This window comes from Camelus bactrianus, chromosome 30, assembly GCF_048773025.1.
Source record: "Camelus bactrianus isolate YW-2024 breed Bactrian camel chromosome 30, ASM4877302v1, whole genome shotgun sequence".
Lineage (NCBI taxonomy): Eukaryota > Metazoa > Chordata > Mammalia > Artiodactyla > Camelidae > Camelus > Camelus bactrianus.
The window spans coordinates 17,694,204-17,719,536 of record NC_133568.1 but is presented as its reverse complement, the minus strand read 5'-3'; the positions used below and the strand labels follow the sequence as shown (position 1 = coordinate 17,719,536).

The following is a 25,333-nucleotide window of genomic DNA, read 5'->3' as shown; positions in this document are numbered from 1 at the left end:
ATTATTCTCTCTCCTTCACTTTTCACAATGAGAAAAACAGAACTGACAGGTGCCGTGGACTGTGTGCGGTCCTATTTCATTAACTCAAAGACATTCAGGAATCAAAGACCACGGGATACAAAAAACATCTGTGCTGCGCATTCTTCTGGGTCTGGTTCAGTTTCACTCCCTTTCTTCCACTTACAAGGGTTTGTCCTACCCCGAGCCGTCTCGGTTCCTAGAACGTACGCCTCCGGGTTACTTCTCTATCATTTCTGTCCTCAAAGAATCTGGCACTCAAGAAGGGACCGCTGGGAGGAACGCACACAGAATGTTTTCCTTCCAATGCCATTTGCAATACAATTATTTTGCCCTTTTCAATTAAAAAGCAATCTAAATAGAAAAGAGGTCACTGTCAAAAGATTTTTTCCCCCTGCAATCACTGCTTTATAAAAGAAACGGATAAATACTACAGAATAAAAAATGAAATTACAGTCTCTGAAGGCCTGAGTACAATCTTTCCAAGGCTATTTCTTTCCACAAATCAACAGAGGAAAGAAACTAGTCGTTCCTTTTAAAGATAATCACTGGTTTTATCATATGATCTGTAAGAAATCTGTAAATAATTTCAAAAAGTAAACAGGCCCAAATATCAAAAAACACTGACATTAAAACAGACTGCCGGTGGTGAGTTACTCCTCAGGCCCAGCCCTACGTCATGTTTGAATTTTTCCAGCTGTTTTAATAAGCTGTATTAAGGAGGCAGGCTGGCAGGTGTACTCAACACCCAAACCTGAAGGGACACTGCACCGCGGAGGGTCCGGGAGATGTGTGCACTGAGGGGCTCTGTGCAAAATATTTCTTTACTCAATAAAGATTTCTGGGGAGGATGGGAACTGAGGAGAGGAAGTCAGGTCAGAAACAATTACTGAAAGCCAGACAGGCCACCTAAAAGGAGCAGCAGTGAATTATCTTGACCTAAATGTTTAATTTATCCCAGTTGGGCTGACTCCTAATTTAAAATCTTTCCTCCAAAATAATAATCATACAATTAGCAATAATACTAAAGTAAATGCTGTAATGTGGTTCGTAGAATGTGTTTAAATTATTCCAAAATTATGCTATACACATATGTATTTGATTTTTAAGGCAAGATTATAGCACTGAAACCAAGAATACCGTCACAGTTCAATGCCTCTGAACATCTACGTGCTGTTGCAATGCTCAGTGATCTCCCACTGGGTAGCCCAGGAAAATCAGATCTTTCCCATAACTTAGCCTGGTGGAAGTATAAAAATTACACTCTCCTGAGACATTTAGCCAAATAAAATTCTCAAATCCCTTGTATGTGTATAAATAAGCACATTTCATGTTTGCATCTCATCTGAAACCCAAAAGGAGGCTGTTAACCAATTACACACAGTTCCCTCTAGGCACTTACAACACAGGACACCAAAGTATGTATTAGTTCTTTTTTTTTTTTTAAAGAAAGACATATGTTCACTGAAATTTAGTGTGGATTTATATTACTCCCATCTGAAAGAAGAGGAAGTTAAGTCTAAGAGGGGTTAGATGTCTTCCAAATCAGCACTTACTCTTGATCCATTCATTGGAGAAATATCTGTGGGCTTACTGTGAGCAAGGGAAAGAAGCCCCCAAAGACGCTATGGTTCAAACCTGAAGAGAGGAAGAAGAAAGTATAAAGTGCCTAACAAGAGATAAAAGATATGCAAGGCAGCCTTCATGCGGTGCTGAGAGCTGGGATGAAGAAAGCACACGCTGCCATGGAAACGTGCAGGAAGAGGATAGGATTCGGTCTGAGGGGACCTGGAAAGGCTCTCCAGGGCAGGCGATGTCTACACCGAGACCTGAAATGCTAAGTGACGTTAGACACTGACTAGGTGCTGTCCCTCAAGCTAATGGAACATCTCCTGAAGAGCCCCAGAGGTGAATGAGCACTTTGGGAGGCTGAGTTTGTCTGAAGTGTACCATATGAGAGCTGCTAGAGAAAGGGCTGGCTCAGGGGAGACGCATAAGCCACTGGACCACTTTGAGGGTGATGCAGAGATGGCACGTGGCACAATCGTAGCTGCACTTAAGGAAATTCTCTGGGTACTCTGAGAGCAATAATCCAGGCAAGAACTGCCTGAAGGAAGATAAAAGGGGAACTAAAGGATACTAAATGGATGCCTGAGGGAGAGGGGCTGGGCAGAAGGATGGAATCACTAAGTCAAGCTGGACCCAGGGCTTTTGGCTGCAGAGGCTGAGGGCGGGGTAATTTAGGTCTCTTGTTGAACAGGCTTAAAGCTTCTGTAAATTATCCAAGAAGCTGAAACACTTGATAAGTGGCTGGCTTCTGGGGACTGGAATACAAGCAAGGAACCCCAGCTGTGGACAGAGATTTGGAAGCTGTCGGGACAAATATGCATGCAAAGTGGAGCTGGGAGGGTGACTGAAACTTCCCAGGGAGAGAGCTAAATGTTTCCAGGACCGAAACTTGATGGGTGTCCTGGCAACCACAAGAAAACCCAGGCGAGAGTATACTGTTTCATACTTAGAATACAAAGCGATTTTAGGAAGAACTGCCAATCGGGTGAAAGGCTGCAGGGGGGTCAGAGAAGTGATGACAGAAACGACCACCTGCCTCCATGAGGAGGTGGCGGGGAGGTGGGGCTGCTGGGTCTGGAGCCGGAACCCAGAGCAGTCAGCTGAGGAGCAGAGGGAGTGGAGAAGTGCAGAGGGCAAGGTGCTTGCTGGGCTGTGTGACAGGGGGACAGAGAAAAGGCAGGGTGCAGGCGAGTCAAGGTCTAGGGACAGGAGGACAGCAGGAAAGAGCGAGAACAGATACAAGAACGTCTGGAAGCGGAGGGTCCAGGCTGAATGGCACGGAAGGACTCACGCTTTGGTTTCTGACTCAAGTCCAACACTCTTCATTTCAACAGCTTATAAAGACGTTTCTCTCCTCCTCCCCCAACTCCCTTGAGTCCTTTCAGGGGGCCCCACTGAACAGAACTGAAACTGTAATCTAATCTGATGTGCCTCATTTCAAAAGGCAGAGTCGCAACTTCTTCAAAGCTAATCCCAAAATCCCACTAAGCCGAACGTTTCCTCCGTGATGAATGGCTGCGGCCAGCGTCAGCCACGGCCTGTGCGCAGCGCGTGCTCCCGTGCCGGCCCCCAGCCCGCTCTGCGGTCCCAGGGCAGGCCGTCTGCGCGTTACACCTCATCCCACCAGCAGCTCTTTCTTGGAGCCGTCTCTGCACCTGATAGCCTAGGTCCAGTGACTGTCAGATGTGCAAGATGAAGATAGTTTTTTTTAAAAATAACTGAAATGTTCCAAGTTGGGTACAGAAATCTCAAAGGTAGAAGAAATGAAAGCTCTGGACTACCAGATAATCATTAAGGTCTACACTTGTTTTTAACATTTGTGAAATCCAGTTTGAGTGCCAAGAAAAGACAACTTCTCAGACTCACCACATCGGGCTCTGAGAAGAACAGGTCGTGTATTTATACAGCAGGCTTATTAGGTACTGCCCCTTAAGAACTACCCAATATTTACAGTGAATATTCTAGGATGCTGTGGCCCAGTAGGGGAACCTAAGGTTGAGACAATTAAATAAGCAATGTGCTACTAAAGCCATTTATATTCTATAAGCAACTAATTTTTATATGAGGAGATACTGAAGTATAGTCAGACCACATATAATAAAAACAACTTTTGCCATTTGTGAGCACTGTGATCAGTGCTCAAAGTCAAGTTTACACTATTCAGATGACAGGTCAAACATGCTAGCTCCATGAGTACCTCAAATACACAGCATAAATGAGATTACAAAGTAGTGCTTTTAATTAATTTGTAAATAATATAGAAACAAAGTTTTCAAGTATCTAGTCTAGACTAATTAGAAACCAACTCCCATGCACTTTTTACACGTTCTCCAAGAATAACTATATGATTTACTGGCTTAAATTAAAGCAGTAAGATGGTTCCTTTGAAAGTATAATGTATCTGAATCCGCCAGCTGATCTTAGTGTCACTAAAAGTGGGACAAGCTGGTATTAGGCACCTTGGGATGTGAAACAAAAATACAGCACCTATGACGTATTCCCATCTGAAAAATTCAACCTGAATCTAATCCAATTTCTAGGAATTATGGGATGAGGAGAAACAAATTAAATAATGTCAAAAGGAAGCAATTACCCAAATCCAGAGATGCAGGGGACAATCTACAGGACATGAAACCCAATTTTCCCCACAAATTAATAGCACATTAAAAAATAAAATAAAACGAGGGCTGCTAGAGAATAAGAGGAGTTTAAGTCACATGACAACCAAATGTAAAGCAGACTCTCTTTGGATCCAAACTGGAACAAACCAACTGTGAGATGGCCAGGATAACACTAAAAAGTAATCCTGCCAGTTTTATTAAGTCTAATAGTGGGCATTAAAAAAAAAATCCTTATCAGATAGAGGTGTATACTTACTACTTTAAAAAGAAAAAAACACATTCAGAGGTTTTTCGGTGATTTTGAGTTATATAGAGCTTCCCCTGGGTAGTTTGAGGATGAGGTCCCTCTTTGACTCCAAACTCAGGGAAGAATCACAAAAGTCACACAAATGTTACTAATGGTTCGAATGGTTTCCAAAACACCCACTTTCTTTCTCTCCTTTCTTTATTTGACATCCAGCTAAGAGGTCAATTCAAGTGTTTTTCACTTTAGTTTACCATGGTTCTTGGTTCCTCACAGAACATGATCGGAAGGACTTGGAAAAGCCCATTTTATAGATAAAGAAACTAAGGCTCAGAGAATGAGTGATTTCTGAGGCTGCCCTACTAATCACCGGCAGAGCTAGGCAAGCACACAGGTCTCGGAGGCTCTTCCCAACACTAACAGGGGAGGCCTCGCTTACCTTCCCGTGCTCCTTCCTCACGTGCGAAATGTAGACGTCTCTCTGCGTGAACAGGCGGTCACACTCCCAACACGTCCACCCAGGACTGGCCACTTTCTTGGGCTCCACCGACTTCTTCACAGGTGACGGGGATTTCTTTTCCAATTTCTCTTTCCCATTCACGGATCTGGCGTCTTCTTTGTTTTGATTTGCTGAATTTTGAGTTGTAGGCTTAATGCTCAAAGGCAAGTTTATACCCAAGTTTGGAGGCCCTTCAATGCTTTTCAGTGTTCCATGCATAGACTGTGTTATGAAAAGAAAAGAAATACCTTTCACAAGTCACACCACTGAAAGAGTGCACACGGGGACGATCTGACCACACTGTAGATGTTTCGATACAATTTTCTATACATTCAGAAATATTTCTTAGTATATCAAGGAGAAAACAGACCATTTCCGGGTAAGAATAATTATATTTTCACATCTGCCTGGAAAGGTCTGAATGGGCGAACCTACTGGGAAGAGCTCAAGGCCCTTTGCTCGCGGACTTTAACCAACACCTGAAATCGAGTTAACAGCAAACACTTCTCCCTTCCTTGAGCGCCCTTCACATTCCTGGAACACTTCTAACAGTTTAGGTTTTTTGCTGGGGGAATTTGGGGTAATTTTAATCTCCCCACACCCTACCCCAATCCGTCCCTTCTTACTGACGGCAACCAGACCTGTGAACTATACAAAGTAGTTGCTCAAAAAGCCTTTTGAAACTGTTTATTATCATAAACATAGTAACCTCAATGGTCTCAACGTCAGCGCACAGATTTGCAAACTGTACTGGGTAAAACCAGTGCAGTCTGATCCTGCAGACGAGCCGCTTTGCTGTTTTTGTTTGTGTTCTGGGAGCAGGGAGTCCAAAACAAGAGAGCAAGCAAGTCTGTGCCTCAAGGTACAATTTATCCTTGGAGAGGGCCTGTGCTTCTTATCAGTGGCTCCGAGTTCTCGAATCTCCAGAAAGACACAACAGGACACACTCGTGCTTCCTCCCTCGCGCTAGCACGGCTAGTTCCCAGGTCACAGAGCCCACCCTGCAGAGACCTCTGGGCTCCTGCCCTCCCACGTGTTCGGGAAGAAACTGCTCCTTCAGCAAAGTCACCGTCACATGTTCTCAAGGCAGGCGCTTCTCTGAATAGTACCAAGAATTAGCCAACCTTCTTCAAGACTGTCTCACCCCAGGGGGAGAAGAGGGGTTTCTGTAATTTCCTCATGAGCAGAGGTTACAGTCTCCCCAGACAATCATTAAACTTGTCTGTAAAAAAAGGCCCGAGATGGCTGTCTAACGTGCCTCAGCTTCACCTGAGGCTCCTTAGACAGTCATCACCTGTGTCACCTGCGTCAGCTTCTTTTCCCACCACGCAGGGCAGAGGCCTGTGTTTAAATGGTCTTTTTCAAAACTAAGGCCAAGTTTTTACATTTTTAGCCATTTAAAACCCAAAGAAAACAAACCCCAAAGTCTTCTGATAAACTTTTCGTATGTTTCCAGGCAAAGGCATTTTCACTAACTACAAAGCTGAAGAGAGGGCAAAGCATTGAAGTATTCTAAGGTAACTGATCATGCTACGGAAACTCCAGAAAAACAGTAAAAAAAATTCTGCTGTGGCAACAGAATGTGTGCAAAAATGAGAATGTCCAATTTACTCATGTTGTTTTTACATTATAAGTAAAAATAAGATCATTTATTAAGGACGGATGTCTTTTTTTAATATAAGAAACAACAATTCTTTTGAATTGATGTTTCCTGAGCTCCTGTAACAGTAACTTGAATGTTTGTGACTTGAAAGTTTACTTTTTATTCCCTAATTTTTTTTGTTTTTTTTTTAGGGGGGAGGATATTAAGTTTATTTATTTTTATTTATTTATTTTTTTAATAGAGGTACTGGGGATTGAACCCAGGACCTCATCCATGCTAAACATGCGCTCCACCACTGACCTATACCTACCCTCTTGAAAGTTGACTTTAATGGAGATGCCAACATGGAGCACAGGGGTCCTACACAGAGAATACATCTGTATTTTTGTAGAACAAAGAAATGATAAAAATTGGATTGAATCAGGCAAATAAAAATCTACCTCTAAATAAATCTGTATGTGGAGAAACACTGTTCCCGGTTTCCTTTCTCTTAATTTCTTCCTCATGAAAAAACTGAACAGCACAGGCATCAGACAATGTAAATAAATTCACAAGCTAGAACATATCTTAAAATGTAAAAAAAAAAACAAAACAGGTTACCTCTAACACTATCGGATCCATCCCCAACACATAAAAGCAGGATAGTATTTTTAAATGTATAGAACATACTTGAAATAAGAACACAAGTGAGCATTCCTATTGTGCTTGTACCGCGTAGACTTGCAAAGTTTTGGATGAACAAAAACAATTCTTTCCTCCCTGTGGCCACGGGATTTTACCACTCCTCTTCAGTCGCTAGTTCTTGGAACCTTGTATTCCTCCAGATTCACTATTAACACAGGGAAGACCCTAACCACAAACCCCGATGACGCCACTTCCAAATGCAAAGGTGAGTTCCAGAAAGCAACTATCTTAAAAGCCTCTTAAGAAGCAACTTTTCTTTCCCCTGCACTTCCCCCCACCCCATTTATAGTACATTAAAATAGTTGCGTCTAATTCCAATGTCTGTATGTTTTTATTAGCAGTTTTCAGTTTTTCCTGATCGTTCATTAAATGAATAGTCACTAGCAAGATAATTTTGTAATTTTAGTAAAAACCTTTAAAATATCTTAAGATTTTACTGTACTGAGAGTGAGAATGAGGAAACATTTCTCCCATGCACTTTGTTCACCCTAGTGATACCACACCTTCACTACTTTCCCCTGGCTTCTCATGAGAAGAGAAACGCCTCTCTGCAGAAGTTCTAAGTCCTTTGCAGGAGACGGCTGGTTACGCTTCCTGAGCTCACACACATTGGACACAGGGAATTTCAAGGATTAATATAGTCCATTCACTTGACTAACATGAGATCAGAAGAATTTAGAGAACTGATTTGCTCTTTAAACTGACCTTTTCTTATATAGAAATCATATATATACTGGAAAAAAAAACACTGAGAAAGAGATTGAGCTTATGATAATATTGGGTCTGTTGTTTCTCTTTTTAAAAAGACAACACTTTAATCTCTGAGAGCTGATGGATATTATCTTTTAATGGCACGGGAATAAAACTGCTTAACCTCTCACAATGGACAGTTAAGAGGCTAGGACTAAGCTCTGTCCTTAGAGAGCTTAAAAGGCTATAAAGAGATTTGGGTTCCCCTTTGGGGGGTTGGAGAGTGGATGGTTCAAATTGGACATTTATTCATTTCATTAACTGAACACCCAATAGGTGCCAGATACTGTGCTGTATCCAGGACATTTCATTGTCATTTTACATGCAACCTTGATAGAGGGAAAAAAAAAAAAAAAAACTAAAAGATCCAGGGGCATCAATTATAATGTAAACTGCCTAAGTAATTCCAAGGGAAAAATCTTCATTTTTCTAAGCACACTAATATTTGTAAGAATTAACATACATTATCAGAGTCCCTGTCTATTTCTAAATTCTGTGTAACACACAGTTCTCAAAAAAGTAAGTTTCATAGTCATTTTCACATACAGAAAAAAACCCTAAAACTTTACTATTCCTTCAGGGCATGCATTTGTTACTTAGCATTGATCTTTCAGATCAGGGCTCAGTCAAGTGAGCGCATGATGACAGCATGTTGCAGATTACTCATTACCGAACACCAGCATCCATCCCTTCCCTCCACAGCGCACGTGCTTTCTCACAATCTGCAGCTCAGCCTTGATTTATGACTGGATGGATGGATCTGCAATTCAGGTAAAGGACATAAGAGATGTGCACTCACCTTGATGTGGTCCATCATGAGCTGCTTCTGTGCATATAAAAGAGAACAGTCTGGACACTTGAAAACAGACACCTTCTGGTTTTCGATGTGTTGGTCAAAGTGGCGATACAGCAGGGTTTGCAGGGTGAATACGGTGTCACACATGGAACACTTATATATTATTCTAAAACAGAAGAGGTGCAGGGAAATGTCAGTCAGCCCTCATCTCTCAACCCGAAGGAACTACTGCTTCACATCCGAGAACTCAGGAGGCAGAAGCATAGCAAGAAAACAAATAGGATAAAAAGAGCAAAACAGATTTCAAAGGAACTTGGCACCACCCTAGTGCAGCTCAACCTTAACATTTTGGGTGCAGAGGCACTGGACCACATTTGCTAAGAAGTCATTTTATCACTCGCAGATCTACAGCTGACACACATTTTGACAAGGTCTTCCTTTGTGAGTTAGTTTAACACAGAACGAAAGTACTCTTGTTTTTTTGGAGCTACTTTTAAAGATCAGACAAGGAACACAGCTTGATGGTGGGACCCTAACTTGAAAAAGAGGATCTGATTGATGAACTAAGTCAGCCCACTCGATGTCTAAATACACTGTTACTTGTTTCAAGTTTTCTTTCAGAGTTAGCGGCAATTTCACACTTGAAGATGTCGACATTTCTGTACCTGTTCTTAACACTGAAAGTCCCACGCCAGGAAGCAATTACACATGAAAATAAAGGAGCATAAAAGAAAATCCACAAATCAAATGTTGCTGCAACACTTGAGTGTCTATGGTGCCCTAAACGGTTTAAAACTGTCCACTGCAAACCATATCCGAACCTAGTATGTTACAAAGAGCAGCCTCTTTAAGTTGATTCAGCAGCTCTGAGCCTTCCGGACACAGCTCCTTCCGTCCATCGGCACCCTCCCCCCGCCCGCCGGCTGCGGGAATGAAAAGACCTGGACTGCCTGCTCCGAACCTCCACCTCCTGCAGACTCAGCGGGTCTGAGTAAGGTCGCCCTGGTACTTAAGGGAGGCTCTAGAAGACACCTGTGTCTCCTCTGAAGGACCATGAGCACAGGCACAAAACATCAGACAGGGCAGCTCAGGAAAACGGCAGAGAAACACTGCAGGTGCCGGTCAGCTGGGAGAGGAAAAGCTGAGGTCTCGTCTGATATTCCCACGGCAAAGCTAAGAAAGGGAACGCCTTTCCTCTTGAAAGCACTTGTCCTTCCTCGCGGAGTCTTCTTGAGAGAGCACTTTTCACATAACCTTCAGACCTCGCTTTGTATTTTTCTGTCAAAAAATTACCAATTTAACTTTTTTCTCTTTTTCCACGTGAGACTTAGACCTTTAATTGGCGTGAGTGACCCATGTTTTCACAAGGTCTTGACACGGCAGTCACCCCGGCCCAGAGCACAAGCACCCTTGACCGAGGAAGGAGGTGTTTCTTAAGATCAGACAAAGTTTTACAGGACTTCATCACTCGGCCCAAAGGTGTTGCACTGCAGACGTGTCATCGTTAACTCGACCGGGTGTGGCAAAGATACGCATTTCCTCACTGTTAGAGCTGGAAACAGCCCAAACATCCAGTAAAGTAAGTAGTTAAATAAGAGCAACAGTGTTCACGTTTTTAAAAATTATGATGTGGACACAGTACGATGTGGGATATACCAACAATATGGAATGATCGTCATGCAAATTAAAAAACCAGGTCACAAGGCAGTATGTGTGGTATGGTATGACCACAACTTCCAGGAGGGCACAGAAAAGAAACCGAGGGCATGTAACCGTCATCATCTCTGCCGGATGGTAATACACCTATTCTTTTTACTCTTTTGCTTGTTTATATTTCCTGATTTTTCTGGAATCAGCACATAGCAATAAGAAAAAAAAAATACCCTCAAGAAAAGAATGAAGATTTACTGGCTGGGCGAAGAATTTTCTCAGGATTCTAGTCTTACATTTCCAGAAATAACGATTTCATGAAAAATGGCACAGCTTGTTTCATTCACGCCGCATTCCCTTCCAGTTTCGTTTGTTTCACTTTGTTGTCTTCTACTAAACAGCACAGAAAGTATACAACAGGAAATAATCTGTTTACTTAGGCATTTTTTTGAGGAATCTGAGGAACAGGTTGTTGGGGTGATGCTGGAACTGGCTCCACAAACTACTAGGAAATATCAAGTGGGAAACGGTGACTTCACGGTGCAGAAACCTGGCAGCCACCAACCTGACTAGATGGTGCAGGTTAATGTCACTAGGAGGACAGCTGGGCACCGAGTGTCCCTGACGCGGTTAGAGAAGCTCCCTGCCAAGGGTACGTATCCTGGGTCCAACTCAGAGAGTAGTGGCGGACCGGGAAGGAGGGTCCCCCTCAGCATGAGTCCAGGATTCTCTGCTGGAGGAGAGAGGCGAAGACTGAGCAACTGTTCCAGATGGAAGCACACTGATGAGACAGGATAATTAAATGTAAAATGTGCTCCTGGACTAGATTTTGTACCAAAAAGGAAAAAAAAGACAATGTTTGAATAACTGGAAAAAGTTTAATGGGATCTATGGAGTGGATGGTAATGTAATCAGCACTGGTTTGACAGTGGTAACACAAACGAGTGTCCTTTCTGGGAGGAGAGGCAGAACACACTCAAATATTTATGTCATGATGCCCCACTATTCCTAAATAGGAGAGAGAAAGAGAGATAGAGAGAGCAAAGAAAATTAGCAGAGAGAGAAGCATATCCTGGTAAAAATTTCAATTTTAAGGACAAAGAAAAATGATTTTTAAAATTTTAATATAATCGCTTTGAAATAAAACATGTCACCTATAAAACAAAGCAAGACAAAAAAAGGGAGAGAGACAGAGAGAGAAAATAAAAGGATGAAGCAAATGTCAAAAGTGCCAACAACTGGGGATTTGGGTGAAGGGGATGCAAGAATTCTCCACGGGGTTCTTCCAACTTTCCTACAGGATAGGAACTACTGAAAAATTAAAAGGGGTGCTAACGCTTTAAAAAAAAAAAAAAAAAAGCCCAAATGAAAGTGTCATGAACCTCACAGACATAGTGACAGAACATGAAGGCAGAGCAGACTCCCCAGTTACAACGCAGGAGAAAACGGACAGGGCAACCGTTAGGCGGAGGAGGGAAGGCAGTCCAGACAGTGAGGACAGTCAGACAAAGGCAGAGTCCACACGGGCCCAGCCAGGTGGCGGCAGTGAGACGGTCCATGTGGCTGGACGCCCCGGGGTGTGGGGCTGGCAGGGGAGACACTTTGAAAGCCAAACCTAAAGTTGGACTTGATCTCATCTGCGAGACTGAGTGCGCGGCAGGATAAATGGATGGTAACGAAGGAGGGAGGAAGTGCCTGAAAAGGAACTGCAAGGGAGGGGGGGCAAGGGAGGGGAACGGGGGGGGGGTGGGGTGGGAAAGAAGAACTAGAGCACTAGATCCAAATACCCACACTCGGTCGGGACAGAGTGCTACACTTGAAACAAACATAATAAAGGACTCTAAGCCCGAAATCACCAGGCAAAGTGTGACAAAACTACGAGAGAGATTAAGGCAAAAATGAAATTTACTTTTACTAATCAAGGACTTATATCGGCTAGGAAGTTAAATTCAGGAACCAGTGTCTTAAGTTGACTTCATCTTAGAAGTGTTACTGGGAAAAGTGTATCCTATAAGAAAGAAACTATGGAAAAACGCAAAGATGAAAGTTTTTAGTCTTCCAGGAATCTATTAAAATCATCTTAAGAAAAAGAACAAAATTGATAAATATTCACTTGTTTAATAAAAATTGACAAGAGCATTAATAGTTAAGTGATATTTTTGGACAAAGACTTCACCTGGGCTGTACTGACAGGTTTAGGCAGCTCTAAGCTCTACTTCTCATAGCATCAAAGTCTGCACAGTGGCATAAATTTTCATATCTTAAATTTTATTCCGCAGAACCACCACCGCCTCTGAATTACTAATAAAGTGGCGGAGTCCAGGTGAAAAGGCAGCAGGACTTACTTGGGCTCTCCGATCTTGATGCCGGGGTGCTGTGTGTAGGCGTGGGAATGTGTACTTGGGGCGGACTTAAACGCCATTGGACAGATAGGACACTTGTAGAAGACTTCACAGTGAGAACCTTGAATGTGAGACTTCAACGCGGCCACGTCGGAGTACACAACGTTGCAATGCACACATCTGTCAGAAAATACACACGCGGTCGTTAGCACGAGACCATTAAACACACGTAACTGTGTAAAATGAACGTTATTTTAAGCAGCCCTTTTATTAGGTTTTTTGTGGCTTTTTGAAAGTGTGTGGGTTGTTTCTAACAGGTCAAATTATTTTTATGTATTTGAGAAGGAAGACCACGAAGAAGAAAAATAAAACTCCAATGGATGATTTTTTAAGCATCTTTAAAGTCACAGGGAGGGTGTCCAGACTCCAGACCGTGGTGACACCAATGGAATGTGGGGCCATGTCAGGGCTGGGGGCACAGCAAGACCCCATGGCTCCTGGCTGTGGGGAACCCAACACCCAAATGGCTTTTCCAATGGAAGAAACCCTTGCTCCCTAATCCTACACACCATCAACAGAAAGCACAGAGGGACAAAAAAAGACTTGCTCCCCAGCCATGGCCCCCACGTCCTGCACACACTCAGGCGGTGAACGTACCTGGGGTTTACAGAGAACGTCAACCACCTAGTGTGTCTCCTGGAAATTATAGTTACACTTAGAGTTGTTCTTTAAGAAATGACATGAATTATGAACTTCTGAAAAAAATCAACCTCTCTACATAAATTGCCTCTCCAGCTAACCTCTTGTTGAATTTCTAATAATCTGATGATCAGCTCACTCCTCACTCAAATCTAGTCCTACAGAAACAAACTTTAAAACTTAGAAACACTTCTCCACAACCTCACCCTTCTCATGCAAGGACTCTCAGCAACATCTATAGTGCATCCATCTGATCACCTAGCTGTCCTTTGTACACACCTAAAAACTCTCTCTGTAGACCTTTCACACACCAGGCAACTGTGTTCCTGGACGTGAATGTGAGAGCCGATCTGGGGAAGGAAGACTGCAGACAGGCTGCCCTCCAGGGACAGCAGTCAGTGACACCTACGTTAACCTAAGGTACCTCTGTCCTAGAACCTCCCTCCAAATTCAGGGAGCTGCTTCCAAAGTCACAAAGAGTGGCATGCTCTGAATTATGTGTGTTCTACAAAGTGTGCCATGTTAAGCTTTGCCAGTATTTTATAAAAATCATAGTTGATGCCTTTAAAATGAGCATTTTAAATGACTTAAGGCATAACGTTCAGCAGCATGCACATTAAAAACACTAAACAACAGGAGAATAAATACGGAAAGCTGCTCTGTCCAATTTACTGGAACTATTATTTCAGGCAATAAAATCACCCAAGCTCACTGAAACGATTTTGAGTTAACTTGAACTTGGGTTGTCTCGGACAGGTTAATGATCTTCTCTGGGCTGGTTTCTCATTTGTAAAATGAGAAGAGTTGGACTAGGTCATTTTTTCAGTCCTTCTCAACCCTAGAAGCTGATGATTCCTCTAAAAGAGGAAGATGACATAAAGCAAAAACAGACGGGTTACTATTATTTTAACAGAAGGACCTGTTAATAATCATGAATCATAAACAAAATATTTTCCCCATCAAGAGTAGAACAGAGGAAAGGCTAATTCTCTGAAGTCGCCTGGAGTGAGAGGAAGATTCAATCCTGAAGAAAACAAACAGGAAGTTAGAGAATCTGCAGCCGATGAGAGTGGTGGCTCAGGCTTGGTCCAAAGAGCGCCACGGAAGCCAAGGGAAGGTCCTCCTTAATGTGAGGAAAGAAAACAGGAAATTTTGAAAGAACTGAAGAGAAAGTTGTGAAATACCTGCCTACAAGTGGAGGAAAAAGTTCATGGGCAACAGAGGCCAAAACAGAAGGTAAATAGGACAGACAAATAGAAGCAGAATTTGAACGGTTCACACAGCATCCTAACACTACTAAAAACCCAGTTCTATTAATAAATATTTAATTCAGCTGAAGCCCTTTGTTTTCCAGGTACAATCAAGTTTCTCTTCATTTTTTTTTAATTAAAAAAAAAAACTGTTTACTGTATACAATTCTGTAATTCCCTTTTCTAGATACAGATCCAGGAAACTTCAGGGAATTACTCGACTTTGACCAAATCACCGGAAGCTAGCAGGGACGCCCCCCCTTGCCCCGTATTTGGGAGATGCAACATGATCAAGGAGAGAGCGAACAAGACATGGTGAACCGAGGAGAGGCAAAGGCGGCATGAGGGCCGTGTTAGAGATGCTCTCCTGGCTTAAAAACAAAAACAAAAAATTGGGAAAACTAGAAAGCCAAAAAAGGAGGGGAACACATACAAGGTCAAGGCGCTGCTGGACCCCAGCCAGGTATCAGACTGGACCATTATTTGAAACACCAGGAAAAAAAATTAGGTAAAACGTTGCTCTATTACCTGAAGAGCTGAACACAAACTAGGCTTCAGAATATACAAACGTGGTGTTTTTACAGCTCTCATCACTCTCGCGTGCAAGAAGTAACAATCTATACTGAACACAGAAATTTTAGTAAAATGTCAAAGTGCCAAATTTAAGCAACTCTGTGAACGAGGGGAAAACGGAAAAGAAAAGCAAGGGATGGGCTTTTCCAAGTGAGCTAGTCACTGTCAGCCCGCCAGCAGAGCTGTTTCAGCTTAGGAAAGATACCAGGAGTAGCTAGAATTATAGAAGTCTTACTTCCTTTATTCATTCCAACTTAAAGTTTACTTCCATTGTATCAGACAAATCAACTGAATGAAGAAAGTTCAGCGTCCGTTAAAAGAATAGCACTCGTACAATGCTGCAGAATTGCTTGTTACATAAAACAAAGATTCCAGTAATAACAGTTTCAAAACTATGGGATAAGAACCAGAGCATCACTGTGGATGAATTTTGTGGACTCAAAAGGGGACCGTCAATATGGAACATTCTTCCTGAGCACTGAGCACACTTCTGGATTATACGTGGAGATGGGGGCAAGCGTTGGGCCGGTTTCACAGACGGATGCCACGCCGCAGAGAGAACACATGCCCCATGGGAGGAGCAGCAAAACTGGCACAAAAAACTCTGGTTTCTGAATTTCCAAACCAAAGGTTTTCTACTAGGGTAGAATCCAGTCCATTAAATGTGTGTGCATCACAGGTCTGGACATAAAAATATAACATACGCCTTAGTGTTAGAAAAATGGACAGAAACATCAAGGAACTGGTAATGCTGTAACCTAAACTGAAATGAAAGAAAACTGTTAATCATACCAACTGGACTTCATTTTTATAAAATATCATAACTGTATTACAACTAAAAAAGAAAATCACTAACATTAACTAACGATACCAGGCAACCAGACATTCAAGTTTAAGATTGACACACAATACAGTAATACCTCTATTAACAAAGGCACTGTGTATCAATGACATGTTTCCTTGGTGCACCTTCAATGGGTCAAAATGCAAAAGGCACAGGAATGCATTTCAGAAGGTCACAAAGTGGAAGACAAAGTTCAAATACATCATCACTCAGTACTAGCTAAACTCACATTAGATTTGTCCGATGTTGTAAGAGACACCTCTGAGAGCCTCAGGGGACAGTGAAAGGGGTCGCAGTTAACATGTGCAAAGAGGGAGGAGCGGAGACTCAGGTAATGGGAAGAAAGGACGAAGGAAGGTGATCTGGGGCAGGAGTCTCTTCCACAAAGAGCAGTGACAGGAAAGGTCAGACACCCAATGCTTCAACATGACAAAGTAAAAGTAAGGGACCATCACACCCTTTCTGTTTTGATTAGAGGAGAGGAAGTAGTCAGAGGTACAGAAATGCATGGAATTCTTGCAGGGGTTAAAATGCAGAGAGCACAGCAAAAATATGCTGGAAAGGGTGCAGAAAGGACCAGCTCCAACAGTCAGTCAAGGCGACACCGCGCCACATGCACACTCTCGCCTGGAAGAACAGGCTCCATTTACCCTTGACTTGCGGTGGACCAGAGGGCCAATACTGCATTACAGGATCCACACTGATCAACCCTACTACCAACGAGCTAGGTTCCCAGAGGATCTGTTAATCGAGGTATCACCGTATGACCCTGAAAAGGATGTGCACGGACCACTCAAAACACTGTGCCCAGAATTCTACGCAAACAAGCTTTACTCACACGGAAGTGAACGCACGATATACTGACCGAAAACCAACTCTCCGCGTGTAGTGCAGACAGTTCTTGGTGACGTGGGTCTGGAAGTGCACCGACCTGCAGATGGCCCCACACTCGGGGCAGGTGTAGGGAGATTTGTGCTGATGGATTCTCTGGTGGGAGGCGTAGCTGCACTGGTTAGGAAGCAGCATCTGGCAGACAGTGCAAGTCTTCTAGACAAACCAAAGGGGGAAACAGGGTTGGTCCTACGAAGTTATTTTCTAACGCACAAAGAAGCTTGGTTAAACCTCAAAATAAGTATACATCGGTCATGTCAAATACCACGGTAAGTGCTTCTAAGCCCAAGGAAAAAGCAAACTGAAAAGTCAAATGGTCAATGTAAAATTCCTTACCCTGTAAACTACAGGTAACATGCACTACGTACTCAGGCTCACCCCGAAGTACGACGTAAGGAGAATGTCAGCTTTAGGTACAGTTCCAATTTTGTTACTTTTATATTTTTTTAGTGTGAAGAAGAGGTATTCTAAATCAAGTTTAATGTATAATTACACGTTTATGGGCATCTATCCTGACAGGAGTCAGAGTTCCCACAACTCAAAACACTGTCTTCAAAATATTAAAAATTAATTAGAGGCTAAACCAGTTTCTTTTTCTCTTTTGTCTTCAGTCATTTGAGACATGAAATACAGAAATGCAGAAGAATGGCTACAGCCATTAGTTGCTTTTTTTTTTTGCACATGAATTGGTCATTTAATGGATGAACTGACCATTATATGATTTATGATTAAAACCAACAAACTCAAGTTCAGATACATAAATTTATACATTAAATTGAAACTTCACAGAGCTTAAAATCTAGTCACATATAAAACAAAACTGAGACTGAAATCCTCTTCGGAAAGGGCTCTCCACACCATTAACTGACCAGAACAAACTGAAACATGCTACTTATTTTTCATCCCCTTAGATGTTGGCAATAAACATGGCATATTTTTAAAACACAAAAGACTTCAAGTAAATGTAAACAGAGGACATAATTACTTCCATTCCAAAAATAAACCTAACATAGTACAAAATAAAAACGTGTTTGAATACTATTCGGGCATTCATGCAACAAGTATCTACTATCTTCTAAAATGTATAATTTTCATGAGTCGGTTAAAGAAAGCCTCAAAATAAAGACTCCAGCTAAGATCAAATGATCATTTATACTGACAACAGAATTATCATGACATTTTTAAAAGACTTTTTATTCTTTCAGCTTTTGAATCAAGCAAATTAAGCTTTAAACTTCTGAGGACCTCAGACTAAGAAAAATCAGAAGCTCGCTTGAAAATTTTCTTTGTTCTCTCCTGAAAGGACTTAAATACAAATTTTATCCCATAAAATGTTTATTGCAGTCACAAAATAAGAACATTACAGGCAGCTTTGATGAGGTTAAGCACCATTTAAAAATAGCATTCCTTTTCTAATAATACACATTCCAAAAGTTAAAACAAGCCACAGCAAGGAAAACCAATCAGCAGATGCATTAATTAGAAGACCCTGTTGACATCTACATCATCACAGGTAATCATCTGTTTCTTTGAACTATGGTCTTCCGTTCACTTTTACCACACAGTCATTCAACCCCGACAGTGAATTATGTCTGAATTTCCACAGGCATCTTAGCATATCCTGCACTTACTTAGGAATAAAATCACTATTTTCTATGCTGAAATCAAAACATTTTCATATCATATGTACTGAGCCCATTCCACTATGAGCCAAGTGGTGAACCAGGTCCTTTAAATAGATACATTTAGATACATCATCTCATTGGATTCTCATAATAATCTATGAAGTAGATAATAGTATCTCCATTTTACAGATGAAGAAATGAGGTTTAAGGGAGTTAAGAAACTTGCCAAGGCCCTACGGCTATGAGGTGGAAGAACAAGGATTTGAACTGGGCTCAGAATAATTCCAAGACCTGTGCCAGAGGGGCTGAGGGAGGAGTTGGGTGGGAATTACAAGGAATAAACAAACAAAAATACATAGGGCCTGGCAGGGGGGTGTACTATTAGCAAATGCACCTGAATGCCACCGAGGACCCTCATGTTAGGATTATGGATGTCTCCCCACCTCCCTCCACAGCATCTCTTTTATCGAGAGTAACGTGGTTACTACACCGCTTTCATTACGTAGGGAAAGACAACAACAAAGAAAAAAGAAAATCTAAAAAGGAGACAAAGTATATGCTCCCTTAAAAGCTGAAAAGAATTTTCACATTATCTCTCATCAAGATACGTTAACAAATATCCGTCACAATACATATAAAATTCACAATGAATTACTTAAACACGCTACCCTACTAGATGCTTTTATGTTTATAATACACATATAAATATATCAATAGTTACGGTTGTGTTGGTGGGTGAACGGGCTTTGTTACTGGCAGATTAACTAAAATAAGTATTAAAATTATTCAAGAAGAGGTTTTATTAAAGTGTTTGTTATGATAGAAATCTGACTGCAAAAACTGAAACACATTCTAGAGTAACAAGGTCACCCGAATACCAACATTTCAATACTAACCTCCCCCATGCTGGTTCCTGGAGAGAGGGGACATGCTCCCATCACACTGCACTGGGCTGCCCCTCCCCGGGAGCCTGGAGAGCGGGTGGTGGTCCTTCTCATCCCCACCCCACCCCCAACCACGAACAAGCCGTAGGAATTTGCACTCATCCATTCCCATTGGCTGAGGCTCCCCACCCACCTTAGGTACAGAGGTACCTTGATACAAAAGGAACAGGGAGAAACTGGGAGCCAGGAGGGACTGCAGTCCCCATTCAAGATGCTTCCATGTTTTGCAATTACCGAGATGGGAGAGAATTCAGTCACTGGGAAATCACATCAGATAAATTCTTATCTTTAGTTCGTGTATATAGATGCATAGATACTCGTGCACGTACTCTCGTGTTTACTCCCACATCTCCATTTACCTGCTCCCACTCTGCTCCACCTTGAGAACACGTGTGCTCTTTGGGCCGCAGACAGTCTCCTCCTTGACACCTGTGTCACAGCAATAGTTTCAAACCCACAGTTTACCCAACTGTTCTCCCTCCAGTTTTGTTCACTGTACCTATTTTAGACAACGTAGTTCTCTCTGCTTCCTGAGATAGTGGTGACGTATTTTCACAGCACAGAGTAGACCTCATTAGCATCTCTGGGATACGGTTCTCTGGATTTGGGGGGGGGCGGGTGTTTGACCATGCGGGCAGGCCAAGATTTCTTTTTTGTTGTTGTTATATAATCTTTTTGTTGTTGGGGGGGGGCGGTAATTAGGTTTATTTATTTTAATGGAGGTGCTGGGGACTAAAACCCAGGACCCCTACCACTGCACTATACCTTCCTCAAGCCAAGATTTCTTTGTGGTCCAAAAGATTCTGACTTTCCTTCTTTTTTGTTTCCCCCCCCCCAACTTTATTAATTTTATGTAAGTTTTTTTAATGGAGATACTGGGGATTGAACCCAGGACCTCACGCATGCTACGCATATGCTCTACACCACTGAGCTATCCCCACCACTCTCATCTTCTTTGTTTTAAATCAAAGAAATGAAAACGTATCTTAAAACTCAGACTCTCTTTTATACAAGTTGAGAGTACTTACTCTCTAGTACCTGCCTTTAGAACAGAAGTATAATAAAACGCACTTAAGTACTTTCATGTCTTGACATTTTACTTATGTCATCTGAAAATGGAAAATGCTTTCAATGCTTAGGTAATGAGCAGCTAATTTCTACTCTAGGGCAGACTCATTTGCTCAGAGAACTGCTACTTTCTAAAATAAAAATAATTACTCTTCCATAGTCAGGTAACGCAAGAAAGCTGTAAGAAAATAAAGCTGAAAAGTAACCACTTCATACTTGACAACTACCCGCCTCCTCTGCCCAGCCCTGACACGGCCCCCGATGCAGGCAGTGAGGAAGGGGGAACGGGCACATCATGGCCCTAAGAGGGATCCAGGAAGCGTCAGATGGAGCCTGGCATCCTCTTTGTACACATGAGAAATTATCCAAGTAACAAGGAAAATAATTCTATGTTTCGAATACAAACTTGTGGTTGCCGAGGGGGCAGGGGGGTGGGAAGGGACAGACTGGGATTTCAAAATGTACACTAGATAAACAAGATTATACTGTATAGCACAGGGAAATATATACAAGATCTTGTGGTAGCTCACAGTGAAAAAAAAAGTGACAATGAATATATGTATGTTCATGTATAACTGAAAAATTGTGCTCTACACTGGAATTTGACACAACATTGTAAAATGACTATAACTCAATAAAAGAAGTTTAAAAAATAAAAAAAAAAAAAGAAAAAAGAATTCTATGTTTCAATTCCTATTTTAGGGAGAAAAAAAGCCTGGGAAATGTACAAGGGGAAAGACGAAGAAGGCTCCAGAAATCGAGTAAACACAGCATCTACTTAGGCTTAAACTTCAGACAGACCAAAAGCCTGCAGCAGCACGAAACACACTGATCTAGAGGTCAAAACACTGTCAACTTCACAGTCGGCCCAGACGCTAAGTGAATTGTTTCTGCCTCATTTAACAGCAGTTTCATAATCTGTCTACAGTACAACCACCAAAAACAGTAATAATAATAAAGCACACCAGTTTGTTTTCTGGCTCCCCCTTTCCTCTAACTTCACAATAAGAACATAAAGCATTTCATTTCGACCTCACTTAAATGGAAGTAACACAAAGCAAGCATTTACAGCAGAAATAATTGTATGTACCATTTGTTCTCAGTGCTAGGTGGTTGTGGTGGTTTTGTCCCAAATCATTCGGCTACACTGCAAATCCCTAATAAGAGCTGACAGTTAAGTGAGCAAATCTGTAGAAAGCAATGTGGTCAACACATATAATCTATTCAGACGAAAGTCACTCAAGAAGACAGGTAAATTAAGAGTTGATAGCATTAAAATATAAACTGGGATAGGAGCAGCCTGACCAAAATTAAACACTTAGGAGAGCAGGACCAAAAACCAAGCTAATAATGGTATGAGCAAGGGAGCCGAGGTGAGCTCCATGGTTTCCAGAAGAAGCTGCTTGAACCGAGTGTGTCTCAAAATGAGCCCCGGCGGAGGCTGCTCAAGATAAATTAATATACTTGGTATGTTGTCCTAATGATGCCCATAAGTCCCTGAAACTAAACTGAATCAGCAACCCCTAAAAATTAGGACCTCCGAAGGTAAGTCACTTTAACTGCACCCTTGAAGCTAATCTGGATTTAACCCCAGGGTCCATTCTCATGACGCCTGTGGCCTCTGCAAGCGGCCAGTTCTGTGCTTCTGGATCTTAGGTTATCGGCATGACAACCTGGAAATAATAACTAGCAATAAAGAAATCTTACCCTGAGTCCTGAGTTGGCCACTAATTGGGCATTTGTTTCTTCAACTGTAAAATAGAAGGGCTGAGCGAAGGATCTCTAACACTCTGATTCTATGGCTGATGTAGATGCTACAGGAAGCATTTCCAGTCTGTCCTTGGCTGAATTTAGAGGTGAAGCAATGACATTCCAGTACATTTAATTATCAGTTACTGAAACTACAGCTCTCATGGAGAGGAGGCAAGCTTCTCCAGCCCCTCCATCTACCCCTTTCCTCAATGTGCCCCAAAACGGGGATTATTAATGGGGTAGGGTGGAATACAAACTGCCAACCGGGGCAGATTTACTGGTGTTAAAAGTCAACGCCTGTGTGCTCCATTTTTACTGCCCCGCTTGGTTCCGTGCAGCTGTGATGGGAATGATCCACCCCAGACGTTCCATCTCGCCCCCTCTCCCACCCCAGCAGCAGGCTTGCCATCTGGGTCAACAGATGCCAGCAGGTAAGATGACCTGGGCCTGAGTGTGCCGGGTCCTGTCCCACACCACGGACCAGGGTGGGACAGAATTCCATGGCTCAGATCCAGGCTTGGGAAATGCAGGGCAAAGAGGGCCTCAAGTTAAACCCTGGATTCCCACCATGCTCTCAGCAGACCTGCAATGGGGGGGTTGCTGAGCACAGGGCCAATTAATAATTATGGGGTGCCCTGTGTCTCTAAGGCAATCATTACACTGTATATAGACTGCCCACAGATCCTTTATAAGAGGAGGAGTAACTGGCAAGGCAGAAGTCAGTAAATGCCACCAAAACCATACTTGATCCCACTCCATGCTGGCAAAGTCTCAAAACCCTGAACAGGGCGGAAGGTAAGGGGAGCTGCCGCCCGGCAGCCACAGCTGGTGTCAGCAGGAAAAGAGATCCTTTGCTGGGTGCAAACAAGCCCCCTTGGAACAACTCAGAAAGGATCCGTTCAAACCATACACAGGGGTCAAGATCTAAATGGGGGGAAAATGAAAGCTAAAAAGAGAAGGGAGATGGTGACAGCAAATAAACCAAGAAGTTGTTCTCAAGAGGAAGGCTGAGGTCTTAGGAGGCTGGGCTCAGCACACGGGAAAGGCAGATGAGCTGCTCGCTCCGACAGCTGTCACAGATGGGCCAAGAAGACGGCTGCCTGCACTGGGCAGGGAACAGACCCGAGACGGAGAGGAGTCCGAAGTCAAGTGGAACACTGCCCTCCCAGGAAGCCTAACTCCAAAAAGCGACTGAGAATCACAGGTTGGAGGCCACAGGCAGAGCCCCGTGAGGTCACTGTGGAATCTCTCTTGGAGACAGAACAGCTACATGTCAACAGACTGAATGAAACTTTCACTTCCAGGAAAATAGAAGTATCTTTCTCTATTCCTTCCACTAAGTATAACTAACACTCCTGGGCATTATATATAAAGCAAACATAAAGAGACTCTTCAGGCAGAAGGAAGAAGGCAGGCTGGCTAGGGACCTGGGGACCCGAGGAGTGACCGATCTTTTGGCCTCACGGACCCCAGATTTGGAGCTGAAGAAATGCAACACAGAAACACCAATGGGTAGAGACCAAAAAACCCCCAACAAAAGCCTGCTACCTCTAGTCAAAGACCAGGAAAGGGGTAACCGAGCAAAAGAGAAGACTTACAATTACTGCTCTCCTCCAGCCAAACCCCACAGGAAACACTGTGGCCCCATCCCCGCAAGTCCCACACTGCTGCTCTTGAGGCTGTTAATAAGGTGTCCCCAGACCCCTGCCTGGATGGTATCAGAGAAGGCCAGCAGGGAGGTGGGACTTTCAACCCTACCAAGTAATGAGTCCCTCTACCATCCCAGCAGTGCTTAAAACATACCCCCCAAAAGAAAACTCTAGGCCCAGATAGTTTCACTGGAGAATTCTACCAAATATTTAAAGAAAAACTAACGCTAATTATAGAGTCCCTTCCCATATGAATATAGATACAAAATATTAACAAAGTATCAGCAAATATAATTCACAATATTTAAAAAGAATTATTCACCCAGATCAAGTGGGATTCATTCCAGAGATGCAAGGCTGGTTCAATATCTGAAAAATCAATGTAATCTATCCCCTAAAATACCCTAAATCCAATAAATAAAGTTAACAAAGTCAAGGGATACATGGTAAGTATACAAAATTCATTGTATTTTTATATATTAGCAACGAACATGTGAACACTGAAAAATACAATACCATTTACAATAGCAAGAGAGAGAGAGAGAGAAAGAAAAAGAAAGCTAACAAAACATGTACAGGACTTAAATGATTAAAAACTACAAAATGTTAAAAGAAATCAAAGAAGATCTAAATAAACAGAGAGACAGTCTGTGTTCATGGACCAAAAGACTCAACATAATAAAGATAACAATTCTCAAACTGATATGTAGGTTTAACATAATTCCTATCAAAATCCCAACAATACTTTTTTGTAGATATACACAAGACTGACTATTCTAGAATATATACAGAAAGGCAAAAGAACTAGAATAGCTAGAAACAATTTTGAGAAAAAAGAGTAGAATTGGAGGAATTAGTCTACTGGAGTCTCCCAAATGGCCCCACATAAATATGTTCAGCTGACATCTGACAAACTGCAAAGGCGACTCAGTGGAGAAAGGACAGCCTTTCGGACAAACGGTGTTGGAGGAAAAGGACATGCATTGGGGGGAAAAAAGTCTCAACCTAAGTCTCACATGCTATACAAAAATTAACCCCAAATGGATCACAGACTTAAATGAAAATCATTTAACTAAAAACTTAGAAAAAAACCATAGGAGTTGCTCAGGATCCGGAGCAAGGAGCTCTTAGACCTGCACCCAAAGCACAAGCTACATAAGAGAAAACTGATAAACTGAACTTCAACAAAATTTAAACCTTCTCTGCCAAAGACCTACTAAGAAGATGAAAAGACAAGCCACAGACTGGGAGAAAAGACTTAC

At 42.3% G+C, this 25,333-nt stretch overlaps 1 protein-coding gene across 8 annotated transcripts in view; it reads right to left on the bottom strand.

Annotated features, from left to right (window-relative positions):
• ZNF532 (zinc finger protein 532) overlaps nt 1-25,333 on the bottom strand; it is an 83,746-nt gene that overhangs the window by 12,356 nt on the left and 46,057 nt on the right. For all 8 annotated transcript variants that reach the window (XM_074355262.1, XM_074355263.1, XM_074355259.1 and 5 more), the window contains 4 exons: nt 17,008-17,189; nt 12,780-12,956; nt 8,788-8,950; nt 4,892-5,173 (listed from right to left, as the gene is read on the bottom strand). In XM_074355262.1, coding sequence (XP_074211363.1) covers nt 4,892-5,173; nt 8,788-8,950; nt 12,780-12,956; nt 17,008-17,189 — 804 coding nt within the window. The remainder of the gene's footprint in view (nt 1-4,891; nt 5,174-8,787; nt 8,951-12,779; nt 12,957-17,007; nt 17,190-25,333) is intronic.